Source organism: Oxyura jamaicensis, chromosome 7, assembly GCF_011077185.1.
Source record: "Oxyura jamaicensis isolate SHBP4307 breed ruddy duck chromosome 7, BPBGC_Ojam_1.0, whole genome shotgun sequence".
Lineage (NCBI taxonomy): Eukaryota > Metazoa > Chordata > Aves > Anseriformes > Anatidae > Oxyura > Oxyura jamaicensis.
The window spans coordinates 21,095,567-21,110,764 of NC_048899.1; the positions used below are offsets into that span (position 1 = coordinate 21,095,567).

A 15,198-nucleotide genomic window follows, 5' to 3' on the forward strand; every position below is an offset into this window, starting at 1 on the left:
AGTTTATATTCTGTATGTATTTACATACAGAGTATATAGGCAATTAGGGTGCAATATGTAGCCGGTGTTGCCCTAATTAATTCCTAGTGACATGTTGCATACAAAAAGTCTACATGGAGGGTTTGGAAACAAGTCAAAAGATCTGAACTGTTCCTCTGGGTGATGTAAATGAAGAATGGCTGCTACATGTTGTTTATGTATCAGTCATTCATGTTTTTTTTCTGCAGTAGCACTAGTGGCCCAGGTCTGGTAGTAACAGTCACTGATTAAAAACCACAAGTTGACACTAACCCTAAGCAAGTTTGGGCTTCTGATGATAAATACAGTAGAGCACTGTTTACAAAGTGTGAGATTCGTTTGTTTGGAATCATACATCTGTAGTTCAGGTTAGTCCAGTCCAAGCTTGGAATCGTTTCTAGCACAGAAGGGATGGACTTTTGTGTAGGAGGAAAGCCAGCAATGTCTCCTACCGACCCAAGCTAACTTTCCATCCCATCAGTATAAGAATGGAAACTTAGTGTACAACTTACCCATTATATTTTTCCAGAGGAAAAGTGACAGAGATGACTGCAGTGACTGAGCACAAAGCCATAGCTACATAGCAGTGTTTCTGTTTGTCTCATCAGAAGGCCTGTCTGTGCTTTGTTGTATAATTCAGGTTTCCACAGAGTATTAGACTGAAGATCTTAGTCTTTATTCCTCTGGCTCTTGGTGACTCAGGCTCATGGCATCTGTGGGATGGAGATACTGCAAGGCCACTTGTCAACTGTAGTAGTGTTCACTCATTTTCAAGAATAGTAATTCTCATCTGTGTAAATGATGTGATCTTGAGAGTTGGTTACAGGTCATGCAGTAGTCTCAGCAGATTTGATGTTTGCCAGCATTTGATCACTAAAATCCTTTCCAAAGTGTTAGGCATCTTGTATGATTTTACCTGAAATGGAGATTTTGTGGGGGGGAGAGAAGAACCTTACTTGAGGAATCTCTTCAATATCAGCATGACATATTTGTATGAACATGTTTAAGTGACATGGAAAGAGTTCATCTGCACCATTTTGCAGTCTTGCTCCTTTTTCTGTGGGCATCTAGATAACCTCTGCATACAGCACTATGACATGTGTTGATCATGTTGCTGAATCTGCAACTGCCAAGCATTAGTACTAGAGAGCAATATAAAAAACTAACTAGAATTACATAGTAAAATGTTTAGCTTTTGTATTTGTTCTGCAACTGTATTACTGAACTCTATACCAGTGACCCTACTGGAAAAAGCAAAATTTCTATTCTGAATTGAGACTGTCTCCAAGTCTCATAGAGTTCTCTGCTATGTTTCTGTAACAGTACTTGTGTAGACTTCTGCTTACTTCAAGGTGGTATTTTTTTCATTCTTTGCCTTTGTGTAGGGTTGTTTTACACTTTGAAATTTACTGATACAACTTTTACTGAAGAGTCTAAAAGGCCAATTGCAAGGCCTGTACCTAATAGTCCACTGCTTGTATGGCTCTGTTTCCAGTAACTTTCCATGGCACCATATTTTACTATATAGATGGAATTATTATTTTCTTGGTGCTGTAGAATGCAAGTTGTAAAGCCAAGAGGTAAATTGTTTGGTGCACTTACTAATATTTGAAATATGCGAATCAACATCTTGTTGAAGATTCCTAGCATGAAAGTAAAGCCAGAGACGGTCCCTCTGGAAAAATAAGTGGGTTTATTAGTCTAACTGTAGGTACACTGGCTTTTATGTGTCCTAAACCAGTAACTAAACCTTTTTAACTATGCTTTGGCTGAAATTTTTGTTATTTTAGTAGATTAACGTGTATTTTTTAATATTTTTTGTGTACTTCTACTGTAACGCAGGGTAGTGCACAAGTCACATCTAACTATTTTTTAATACCCTTGGGATGATTGTGGGAAAATTTTTATACTTGAGACCAATTTTGTTCAAACCATGGACTAAGCTGAGATTTGGTCTCTAACATACTTACTCTGATCTAATGGAATCATTTACTCTAAGCCTCATTAGAGAGGTAATGGAAATTGTAATAACTCTGGGGAAAATAAACTCTCTACCTCTATGAAATTTGGGCTTATGACATTGTTAAATATATTTTGATCTATACTAATTCAGTGCTTGGATTAAACAAAAGACAACATTATGCAGTAGTTACAGATGCAGCAACAGATGGACAGTAGCACAGTGATAAGCATATTTTCATGTAAAAAGAGAATTGAAAAGAACTAGAAAATACTGTGAAATTAAAACTGAATGAGTCCTTACCCCCTGAATTATGAAAAGTCTCAATTTTCCTTCTTCAAACTACTTAGGCTGACTTCACAGTCCCTTTGTATCTACACCAGGAACTGATATTTGTGGGTTGGTGTTTTTTTCTTTTGTGTCTTTCCTTTCTTTCTGTGAGTGTAGGTGTAAGGGCCACAGAATACAGCCTGGAAGAAATTGATGAAAAGGAAGAGATAAGTGTGCAACAGGGAGAGGAAAGTGAAAGTACAGATACCTCTCTCAGAACAGGAGAGGTTACTGCAGCCTTCAGCTTTACTGAGGTACAACTGGAAACTGAAAAAAATGATCCTGCTTCATCAGCTCTTGTTCCTGGCACTGTTTCTGTAGACAACTCACAAAGCTTCAAGGAAGAAAAACAAGAAAATATGAGCACAGATGGCAAGTAAGTACGCTTTGTGACAAAGAAAGGAGCACTGGGGAGGGAATGGGGGAGGCAAATAAAATCTAGAGTGCTGTTTCATTGTTGAGCACAGAATAGAGAATTGTGAGAGAGGAATGAGCTTAATATGCTTAGCTTTCATTGTAGCACTCTTCTGGACACAGTAATTCATGAAGCCTTTCAACAAAAATGACAGTGTTCTGTTGGGTATTCTGTTTTAAGCCCTCTTTTCCTTACTACTAAAACATCCAGATCCCAGAAAAGCTGAACCCATCTCTAAAGTTTCCAACATAATTACTAGAGCCTTGCAGTGTGCTGGGGGGGAAGTGGGGAAGAAGAGGGGCAGGAAATGTGATTTGATTAATTTAAAGAGAATTTGCAAGATCATTCTTACAACTTCGGGGGAAAACAGGTATATTGGCCTTTTAAGTTCTTCTAGGCATGCTTCTATTGTTTATCTGTTACCTATTGCTCTACAATTTATTTTGTTTTCTTAATATGGTAGCGAGTTGTCTTGACCTGTCTTGATCTGTCTGTTCTCAGGACAAACAAGAATTAACACATTACTTTCCTTAACCACTCATTTTCCCTTCTGGTGATGTAACTTTGCCCTTCAGCATGTTTGTTAAACTACCTGACTCAGCAGGTTCCCAACATGAGTTAGTGCCTGCTTGAAATGAATGTTGATTGTCCAGAGAAGTCCCACTGTGTTAATGTAATTCACTATTTCTGTTGTTCCCTGGAGCAACTGAACTGGCTACTGTTTCCAATTTAAATTGAAAGAACTGTTTCAATTACTGTACTGAGGCCAAAATGTGTGAATGCTATAGTAGCCAAGAACTTTGAAGGTAACACAGAGATCTTTGACTTGTATTTCTGGGGTCTTTTTGTCAGTTCAGTGCCAAGTGGGGCTTTGCAAAAATCTTTCATGTTCTGTCCTAAGAAATACTGCACAAATTGCTTGGGTGTGTCTGCTCTGTGAGGAACTGAGGTGGTGGATCTGACAAATATTATTTTTAAGTTCTTGCAGGTTATCAAGACCTCAGTTACTGTGCCAATTTGCCCAGTTGTCCAGGGGATATTTCCTATTTCCTCATTCCCATCCTGCAACTAACTTGTATGGGCCTTTTGTGGCCTATAATACTGTTGAGCATCACGTAGTATGCACTGTGCTGTAACTTCAGTTTGCAAATCCTGTTCATGAAATATTAGTGTTGAAAATGAGGAGTACGGTTTCTCTGACATTGTTTCTGGAAATATGTTAATTCATATTTAACATAAGATCTAGTGACTTTGAAGATGTTTTTAATCAAACCTGGAGTATGTATAGTATTCCAGTCAAAAGGTCTGATTCCTGTAATACTCTATGACATTTGGCGACTTTTTGTTTTTAAACAGTTCAGCCTGTTGCAAGTACTTGTCATTCAGCCCCTCAGCTGTGTTCAAGGGAATGGAGATAAGCAAGAGTACAGAGGGCAGGACTCAGCTTTAATGTTCTTCCAAAAAAATTTTGAGTGTATGCTTCTGTTTAGTGGTTATTGGACACTTACAGCATGTTTTGGACTGTACAGGCAACATGAGGATGAATGCTTATTGAGGAATTTATTATTTTAAATTACTCAAAACAGATGTTTCAGCTCACAGCAGTGGTTCCTGATAACTAATGCATTTGATGTGGCAAATGAAATGGAATCTTCATAATGCCCATATCAGTACTACAGAAAATAAAAGTATCTCAGAGATAGAAGTTTGAAGTTCTAATATTTTTAAAAGAGAAAATGAAGTATTTTAAAAGAGGAATTTAAACTGTTTTGGCCTTTTTCATTTGCCTTTTGAAGTCAGATACTTAATATTTCCTGAAAAGAGATGAGTTTTTGTCAGCATTTGTGCAGTTCTTTTGTCGCCTCTGATCAGAGGTAGATATTGTACGCATTGGCAAAATGTTTAGTATGCAAGTAACGTGTTTTATGCATATTTATTTGTTGTTCTCAAGACATTTCTTGCAAGGAACAAAGTTTTTCATTATTGTTTTGAAAAGCCTATACTGCACAGTTCATATGCAGTCAGCGACTGCATATGACTCATGCTCATGCGAGCATGCTCATACTCAAGTCTCATGTGACTTCCTGCATATTATGTCGGAAACAAAATTAAAGACAGATTCTAAATATTGGGGGTGTCATAAGACTTCATGCTAAGAACATTGTTAAATGAAAGATAAAGTGTTACCTTAGTGGCTTCACTAAAGTTGAGTTGTTACTGGAAAGGGGCTTGTTAAAAGTGGATTAGTAAACAAAAGGAGAGGAAGAAGGGAAAGGAAAACTGATCGTGTTACACAGAAGAGAGTGAAGCTGCATGTCATTTTGGTGAAATATCATAGCAGCATTTCCTCTCATTTAAAATAAATAAATAAACGATTCTGTTGAGTACTCCAATGTTTGGCAGAGTGATTCTATTTTGTCCATCTGTGTTTGGAGAATATTGCCAGTTCTCTTGCATCTTTTCTTCTGTTTACTGAAACGAATGATACCAGTATATTTAATGTATTGTGCTTTGCAGAGAACTACAGACTAAGATAAGCAGTGAGCAAGCTGCATTTGAGAAAGACAGGAAGCTTAAAATTTTGGATCAAAATAAAAATCATGGTGAGTAGTTCCCACTCATTTTTAATACTTCAAAACAAGTTTGAAGAAATCTCTTCTATTCCTTTGAAAGCAATCCTAATACCATCATATTTAAATTGCTACCATCGGATTATTTTCTTTATACTTCCTCTAGTTCTGGTTTATCCTCTTTGAGATGAGGTTACGAAAATTGGCAGCAGGTTGTTTTTTTGTTTTATTTTTTATTCCTCCAGCAGCAGTCAAAACCGCACTGTTGTAGGGCAGTGTGGGTAGGAGACGGAAGGAGGTTTTAGTGTTTTCCAATTGTCCCCTTGTACAAACACACAAGGTAGAGTTAACATTTTTAGTGTTAAAGCCATAGAACAGACATTGCAAAGATGGAACTAAATAAAAATCGGGTCTAACTTAATACTGCACAGACTTTGAGCTCAGGTCACTGATACCTATATGATCAGCTGAAAGTTGTTAGCACTTTTAAAATCAATCTACAATAGATTTTTAAAGGTCATGCATGACAGTATGAACAGAAGCCTGTTAAATTCCTTACTTAGTTACACGTTAAGTAAGGAAGAATACTTGAATAAGAATACAATTATTTGGCAATATCAGTCAAATATAAGTATATCTTCAACCAGCTTTTAAAAGTGTTAAGGAAAATATCAATATTAGTGATGAGCCAGTCCTTGTAGTTAAATGTGTTGGATGTGGGCCATCATAAGTGGGCATTTATATTAATTTCTGGAATCTCTTTAACTTAAAGATTACAGTGAGACAAAACTCCTTCCAACAGATGAAGATGGGAGAGAACATCAGACAGAAATTAAAGCAATAGATTTTAGAGAAAATAGCAAGCTTGAAGTTGACAGACTATCAAACTGCCAAGCATCTAAAAATGACATCTCTGTAAGTCAGAGGGATTATACTCAACTGATTCCAAAAAAGCAAGATCAGAAAACAAATCAAACCAGCCTGGACACAGTAAAAACTCAGGATGTTGCAATTCAGACAGGTCCGTCAGTTAGTGATTTGGGAAGGACTGCACAAAAAGAAACGATTGTTCTTCAAGATTGTGAATCATCCTCATTCAGAGGACCAGTTCCTCAACAAAATACAGGTATAAACAGCCCACTTCCTCGAGTGATGCAAGGAATACAAACAGATGAAGAAATTATAACAGAACAAAATCTTCAAAGACAAGAAGTTACACATGAAAAAGTAGTTCCCTTAAAAGATGAAATTCACACTTGTCCAAATGGTAGTAACGTTGCTTCACAAGAAACAGTTGCAAAAACTCAAGATGGCTCTCCTATAAAAGGTTACCCTCTTTATAGACAGGACGTGAAACCTAAACCTAAGCCTGCTAATGAAATTACAAGAGATTACATACCAAAAATTGGAATGACTACTTATAAAATAGTGCCTCCAAAATCCTTAGAAATAATGAAGAGCTGGGAGTCAGAAGTTGCATCAGATTGTAAAGATCAAGAGGTAACTACTTCTGACAACTCTCCAAAGCACGAAGACCCCAAAGAATTCACAATGCAAGCCGAAATTCCTCATTTCCCAAAAACCATGGGTCATTTACAAGCTTGTTCGCAAAATAAACCTGCAGCAGCAAGTGATCTGCTGCACAGAGTGAACAGCATGTCTGAACATGGGGTGACATCTGGAGCCAAGATTGCTACTGAGAGCAATCGAACAGAAACAGAGCCTTCCAAGCAGCCTATCCCACTGATGCTGAATGTGGATAATACAAATGCTTATTCCGAGACTCAGGACAAGTCAAATGCATTAAGTCCTACAGCAAAGCCTAATTCTTTTTTTCTTCAGATGCAACGAAGAGTTTCAAGTCATTATGTGACATCGGCAATTGCCAGAAGTACTGTTAGTGCTCCTAATTCCATTCCAAATGAAGTTAAAAATATGGAGATAGAAAAAAGGATTTCATCACCTGATGAAACTTCTTTTTCTTTACACAAAACAAGTAGTTCCTCTCCTCCAGCAGAAGAAGAAAAAGTTGATGATGGGAAAAAAATTGAATCCTCCACTTCTCCTGTTAAAAGCAATAAACCATCAAGTTTTCCCCCCTGCCAGCCAGCACCGTTGAACCTAAGAACTCTAAGAACTTTTGCAGTTCCAAAGCCATACTCCAGTTCGAGGCCATCCCCTTTTGCTCTTGCTGTCTCATCAGCAGTCAGAAGGTCACAGTCATTCAACAAGACACGTACAATCACTGGCCAGGCACCTAGAGAGGAATTTCCTGTTGAACTCTCATCTGGCACTTCTGCAGCTGAATTCTCCTCAGCTACCTCTCTGCCTCAAGTGAAACACCCTTCCTTACACAGCATATCTGGAGGGTCACACAATAATCTAATGGATAAGGTAGACTTTATTTCTAATATTTCTTGATTGTTGAATTTCTGCAATCTCATTTACAGCAGAGCAGAGACTTACTCTGCCTAATCACTAAACTACTTGCTTATCAGAAAGTTCTGTATTGATACAGCGTAAACATCTTGTGGTACATAGGAGTAGCACAGCATCATAATGAAATATAAGGAAAAAGGAATGCTAAAGTGAAAGCAGTCTCATTCAGAATAGTGGAAATAATTATTTCTTGCCATAATTAGCACCCCTTGTACTTTGAAGAACAGTAAATTAAACAATCACTTATACTGTGTATACCTGTTTTTATGTTCAGAACACTTAGGACGTGTTCCTTATGGTTCTGCATGTTGGTTTCCTTAATTTCGGGTAGCATGAGTTTTGCTTCAAGTGATCATGTCAGAAACATACTTGAACCAAGGGTGTAAAATTTTGCTGACGTAACTACTTACCTTAAGTAAGAAACTTTAACAATAACCAAAAAAAATCAGCAAATGTATTAATCAGCAATGTATTAATGTTGCGAGTGCATAGATGGAAATATGGCATCATTCAGAGAACTGTTTTAAGCTGTTCTGGCAAAGGTACTTTGTCTTCTATAAGTTCCATCTGCACAATGGCAGCTTGATGTATCCACAAATCCTGAGATGTGTACATGAGCCTAAAGACTGCTGGCTGCCTTGCATGTTCTGTACAAATCTGCAGTATTACAGGATTCTGGGCTTAGCAGGCAAGAGGCTGTACTGTTCCAGCCTTCCTGTTATCATAACCATTCTTCGGGTATGGAAGTTAGATGCTAATCTCTGCTCAGTAGCTTCAGAATACAGCAGTGCTTGCCACCATCTATGCTTTTGGTTCAAAATGCATTGTTGAACTTCTCAGGAAAGCTTCTGGATAAGGATTATACATTGAATTTAGATTCTCAGAGGAAACCATTAGTAAAACAAATGGTCATTCTAGCATATGTGATGGTGATAAATGGTTTTATATGGAAATGCTTTGGAAATGATCTTTGTTAGATACTTCAATGGTTAAAGAATGGTTAAATATGCTACGGTGTCTAATGTGCCTAAATTTTAGGTGCTGACTTTTTGGAGTAATAGCCTGTCAAGTCATCAGGGAAATAAAACAAAGCAAAACAAAAACAGATCTCAATGAGATGTAATGCTCAGGTATCATCTAGTTTAGTCGAGATAGAAATTCAGATAAAATCGTAGTGTTTTTCCTTCTTTTCCTTATGGAATATATTATTAACATATCTTATCACTTTGTGGAGTCTCAAACTCTCTGATCTTGGAGGAACTTCTTCACCATTTTAATAAGCCAAAATAAATTTATGAAGCTTAGAAATTCTTTGTTGCTGATAAATTGAAGATTAGTTTCCAAAAGCTATAGTGGAAACATGGCTGCTTTCTGAAATCTTGAACAAAGCAAACGCTGCAATGGTGGCCCAGTTTGAGATGCAGCCTCTTGCGAGTTGACTTAGTTGTGATTTATTAACATTAAAGCTCTTGTTATGTTTTTCCTCTCACTTCCTCTCTTTACAGAGAAGCAGCAATATGAATAGTGAGCAAAAGAGTTGGGCACAGTCAGGTTCTTCAACTGACCACCCACCCCCTGTCACTATGAGACAAACTGCAATGACAGTCCAGCGCTCTGACCCAGAACAGATCCACCAGAGCTTGCTGGCTGCAATCCGCTCTGGAGAAGCTGCTGCCAAACTGAAAAGGGTGAGTTTTCATCACTGCATCCATAACAACCTCATGGTGTTTCCTTCAAAATTACCATATTAATGTCTGACACTAAAAGCAGTTAGCTTTGGCATGAAGTGCTGTGAGGAGGTCTCTTAACAGTGGGAAGGGAGATGGGGAGGAGAGTTCAGCTTTGCAGAATAAATTGGTGCATGCACACACAAAGCTATATATGCCCATACTTTCAAGAAGCGCAAATGCAATCAGAAATCTTCCTGAAATTAGTTAGATATCTTTAAGTTGTCAATTACTGTCTCTTTCAAAACCTCAGGAATGTATTAAATTATTTGGGTTTATATATTTTGAAGTAGTGTGGTTTTGGATGCATGCTAAGCAGCTTCATCCTAGGCCTGAATTAGCTGCAATCCTTTGCAAGCAGATAAATGTAAGTTGTGAAGATTTTATTTTTCTAGGTAACTCTATTAGGTCCTTAATTCTTCAAGCCTCCTGCTGCTGTTTGGTATTGTTAGTAAGATATTTCTCAATGTTTTGTTAACAGTCCTAGTAGGTCTGACTTCCCCCACTCCCTCAGGTAAAAAGTGCTACTTATTTTTTCTTTTGTCTCCTAAAATGCACCTGTACTTCTTTCACTGGGTAAAATATCACAGGCTTTAAAAATCTATTGTTTTAAATTTGTAACCAGACAATTTAATGATAGTCTCACAAAAAGCTTTCTTGATGTAGCATTAATATTTTGCATTCTGTATTGAATAAGTTCTCATTGCAGAAAGTTAAGAAACTTATGAGGTTATTTTCCTCTTCCTTTTTGCACTTTAAACTTGAATAAAAGCAAATGATGTGTGGTAGGTGGCTGTGAGTGCTTTTTTGTTTGTTTTTAGTGGAAATTTTTGACTCTCTAGGATCAAAATTTCTCAGTTGCTGGTCAAATATTAGAATAATCTGCTTCAAATATGTGAGGTCTTATTTCAGTTTAACACTGCAACAGCCTGTCTGAGGCCTGTAGGCCTCCTATTATTTCTACTCTGGATAGGAAGATTCATTTTCCCAGAACCGTAGCATATTTAGAACCGTAGCATATTTAAACCCATATAACCATGCTGAACTAGTTGTTGCCTTCAGCCAGCAAGAGCTGGCTGTACATAAGGCACTTGTAGTATTGCTTCTACTTGTCACTAACTACAAGCCAGTTTAAAAACAGTTTAAGATTAAGCAAGTATCATATTGTTCAGAGTCACTTTGATGTTAACTTGATCTGTTCTACCTGAGTTTGTCTTGTTTGTTTCTTGCTTGTTTGCTTGCATATATACGCATGTATTTTTACTAAGGTGTTTTTTCCAGTGCACAATTGTGAATAATACTGAATTTTATTTATTTTGCATAGTGTGTGAAATTTGTTTTATGATTCTGTAGGAAATACCTATAGGCATTGGCTACTGACACAGTAGTTTGCAAGTGTTTTTAAAAAATAAAATTCATAAAGTGGATTTCAGAATTCAGTAAATCTATATCTACTTGACAAACCACAGACAAAACTTATTATGCAGTTATTTATCGTTTTCTAATACAGATGATTTTCTAATACAGATGACCCATATAGTCTTATCAGTCAAGGTACAAGAATGGTACTGTGAAGAAGAGAGAGATGATGACTCAAATCCTTTTTTCCCCCTTTTCCTCGCTCACTCTGCTGTGGGCGGGAGATGTTCTTCCTCAGTATAGGATCTATAGAGGTTGGCGGTTAGGAGTTTTTTTTTTTTTTTTTTTTTAAGGAAAAGTAATTTGAAAGTGATCACTTCTTTTAAGGAAAAGTGATTAGAAGATTCCATAAGCGTAAGGAAAAGCATTCTGCAACACTGAAACCTGAAACAGGCTTCAACATCCACTCCACACTCCTCCTAAAATGCTGAAGAACCTGCTGAAATTCTGCCAAACAAAATTGTACACACAGTGCTCTTTTCACTCTTAACCTGAGTGCATGTGCTGTGGTACAGGTATGTCTGACTGCAGAAAGATTTTTTTTTTTGGCCTATGGCAAATTTAATAACAACATTCCCATTATGTGTTTAACATGGAGAACTTTGCTGTACTAGGACAAATAGAGATGTGAAACATACTGCATCAGTAAGTTTGCACCCAAAAGTGATTTCCAGATTTCCAGTATTGAAAGGACTTTTTGCATGCATTCACCTCAGCTTCCACTATCGTGCTGCTCTCAGTAAAAGGGGTAATAATGCAATCCACTGAAATTGTGAAAGAGGGTTGTCAGGTGCCTGTTTCTCAATTTACCTCTCACCGTACTCTGTTTCTCAAGGTCTCTGAGGGAATCATTCAAAAAATAAAATGCGGTTTCTTTTTAACCATTTTCTCTTAAGAATATTTTCATTTTGTTTAGTAAGCTATGTGCTGTGGTATGCAGCTCCCATGGCTCCCTTTAACTCCAACTGGAATAAGTGGTTTATGTAGCTCCCCTGAAAATTAGGTCTTTGCTATCTATACTAAAAATTATAGTTTGCTCCTGATACAAGAGCATGGCATAAATGAATGTCAGATTTTGTTAGGAATCAGTTCTATTCAATATTTATTTTTAAAATGTTCATTTTGAGTGATAGCTTTTTCATGTGTTCCTTTTCAGCCAAGTCTGGAGATGGACTAAAAATTCTATATGTTTTGAATAGATATTCACAGAATTTCTTGATAGAAATGTATGCAATTACTTAAAAACATTTAATCCTACTTTTGTAGCATATATGTGCTTTGTTCAGAAATTATGTAGGACATCTGTCATTGGGACAAGAAAAACACAAACCGAAGTAACAATATTTCTTTTTTTAAATAAATACTACTATGAAACATACTACAGTCAAATGTGTTTTAAAACGTAGGTTAATATTCTTTTTCCCTTTTTTTCCCCTTGCCTCCAGGTTGGTCCTCCATCAAACACTATAGCAGTCAACGGAAGAGCCAAGCTTACTTATTTGTATTCCACAGAAGCAAAAGCCAATCACTAGTTGTTATACCAAATATTTTGCACTTTACTACTGCTTCATAGGCCAGCTTAATACTAACTATAAATTTTTGAAAGTGTAAATGCAAGTATATGTTAATATATTTTTGTCAATTGGTATAGGAATTTCACACTGGGTCCTTTGCCTTGGAAAAGATTATTAGAATATGTAAATTATGGTAATAACTTTCTCTTTAAAAAGCTGATTATGCTGCTAAAAACTTTTAAGAGAGGGTGCAGATGAGCTTTGCTTATGTTGGAATGAGTGTCAAAAATTGTTGACTTCAGCCTTCAAGACTGAACAATATGTAGCAGTATGCTGAAATTACAGATTTAAAGAAATCTAAGAATTTTAGATAATTAATTTTGAATTGTGTATTACTTTAACAGATTGTAAGAATTTAAATCTACCACATGCTGCCTCCATATTAGCTCATTAAATTAATTTTGTAATTAGTAGGAAATTATATGCAATACTTTTGTTTCTCTTAGAAAAAAAAAAGTTTTTGTTCCTTGAGCTGATGTAGTTGAGGTAAGTATTTTAATTTTAAATCTCCTTCAATTTTTTCCTAGTGGTATACAAAAAAAAAAGACCTAAATTACTGGAAATTTTTGTACTACTTAAACTTTTCTTAACAGTAACACTACATGATGTTTCTTATCTACTCTTTGAGCAACTGTATATAGTATTTACCTAGCACTCAGATGAAAAAAACCTTTTGTGAACTAGATATACTTTTAAATAGACATCAGCATGTAGTCACTTATGGATAAAATGCGAATTCCAGTTTTGATAATTCATGAAGTTAAAATCACTGGAAATATGACTAAAGAATGAACTGCTTTAGACTTGTTTGTGTAAAATATTTTAATCTTAGAACAGCACAATAATACACTTACAAACTGTTCTTGTGTCTCAGAGCCTCTATTTATAGACTAAGCATTAAATACCAAAATGGGAATATATATATATTATATATATATATAAAGAAAATGCTTCATGTTATTTTATCTATTTTTCATTTCTTGTCAAGATGATACATTTTGGGGAGAGGGCGGAAATGTGATCACACTCATGATGAAATAGCTAGATTATGGATGTATGCAGCAAGTGCTGGGGTATTTGCCATATTAAAATATTTTCTTGCTGGACTTGATTTAAATAAAAATAATTATATTTAGTTTCTATTCTTTATATATTTATTTTGTACTTTAAAGTCATTGTGTAACTCATTTTCTGAAACTGATCTATATGTGCATTTCAAAGGGTTATTAATGGTTTGCTGCCAGTTTTTTGTGCAATAATCTCAGAGACGTCTCATTACTTTTCTAGTACAGGCTCAATTATTGGTTCCTAATAAAACTGTTAACTTAATGCTGAAACCCTTCGAAGAACATTTTAGTAAATAAAATTCATAAAGAGAACTGATGAGCACTTGTTCGCTGCTGTTCTCTCATGTTTTCTCTCTTATAACTTAGTCCCCTGTCAAGGTGTGCTGCCACTGCCTTCTCCTAGTTCTTGCCTCCAGTCAAAGGCTGATTATAAGGTGGAAGGAGGAACCCACATGGTAGTTCAAAAGATGTGTTTCAGGGTCTGATTGCAAAAGAATGCTTCATTCTTCACTTGAAAATGTTGAGATAGAAGAGGTAGGTTTTTTCTTTTCTTTTTTTTTTTTTTTTCTAACTTGGGCTTGCTTTCTAGATTTTATTATGTCTTGAGGGACAGCCTGGAAAATTGTAACTCACTCCAAGGAATCTACTAAGTGTCTATGTTCATTGTGCTATTTGAATTTGGTTTTTCAAGCAAAAACATGCTGATCTGTAAATGGCACAGAGGTTGCATTGCAAAGGAGTCTCCTTGTTTATACTTTGAGTGAGAGGGTTACATTGGCTTTCAAACTTTTGTGTTCTCTGCTGGAGGTGACTAAAAGTTATTTCATACAACTGTATTTTAATCTCCATCTGCAGACTAAATGCTTTCATTATTTCAATCAAATGTGTGGAGTCTAATTATTCTGGTTTGGGAAAAGATCAAATAACCTTGCTTTGTTGTTGTTTTCTTTGGTTTAGAGTACAACACTGTACTGCTATATATTCCTTAGTCTTGTATTAAAAGCATATTGGCCTTTGATGTGAACTCCTGAAGGCAAATATAATCTCATGTACTAGAGATTAAAACTAAAAACAACTTTCTTGAATTTTAAGGTTTCTTGTCTGTGCAACTGAACTTGCTTGATAATTAAATGACTACACACAACAGTACTGTGAAATTGTTCAATGAGATTTTCTGTTACTAGTTGGCAGTATTGTTTAGCAAAACCTTTTTTCCTCTTTCTTCCAACATATATGTAAAATGTTTTAAGATCTTATATATCTAGAGACTCATTTCTTCTGTAATATTCTTGTATTAAATTCTACCATAAAAACTCTTGATGACAAACTTGTGTTTATTAAATATTCAAACAAGAAAACAGCGGCTGAAGCAATAAGGATTTTTTTTTTCTAGCAACTGCAAGTCCAGTTAAGCAGCAGTAGATTTTTGTTGTGGATGCCTTACTTGCATGGAAAATACCTTGGTGTTTTTTTGTTTTGATCCAAGCATATTTAGTTTGGGGAACCTGTACTAGAGATGCCTTCCAACAGAAGGCAACTATTTATGTCATACTACTAAAAATCCTCCTGCTGCTTTTGAATGGCAGGCAAAATGTTTGGGGAAGAAAACTCAAGACTCTGCAGTAACAGAAATGTCAGTGCAATTGTGTAAACAAAATAACAGACCCCACTAAAAGTGT

General features: G+C 36.0%; 1 protein-coding gene across 11 annotated transcripts in view; it reads left to right on the forward strand.

Annotated features, from left to right (window-relative positions):
* Positions 1-13,841, forward strand: part of COBLL1 (cordon-bleu WH2 repeat protein like 1) — an 81,897-nt gene extending 68,056 nt beyond the window's left edge. For all 11 annotated transcript variants that reach the window (XM_035331348.1, XM_035331347.1, XM_035331340.1 and 8 more), the window contains 5 exons: positions 2,426-2,684; positions 5,241-5,326; positions 6,066-7,687; positions 9,238-9,420; positions 12,324-13,841. In XM_035331348.1, coding sequence (XP_035187239.1) covers positions 2,426-2,684; positions 5,241-5,326; positions 6,066-7,687; positions 9,238-9,420; positions 12,324-12,410 — 2,237 coding nt within the window. In that variant the 3' untranslated portion in view covers positions 12,411-13,841. The remainder of the gene's footprint in view (positions 1-2,425; positions 2,685-5,240; positions 5,327-6,065; positions 7,688-9,237; positions 9,421-12,323) is intronic.
* Positions 13,842-15,198: the final 1,357 nt, after the last annotated feature.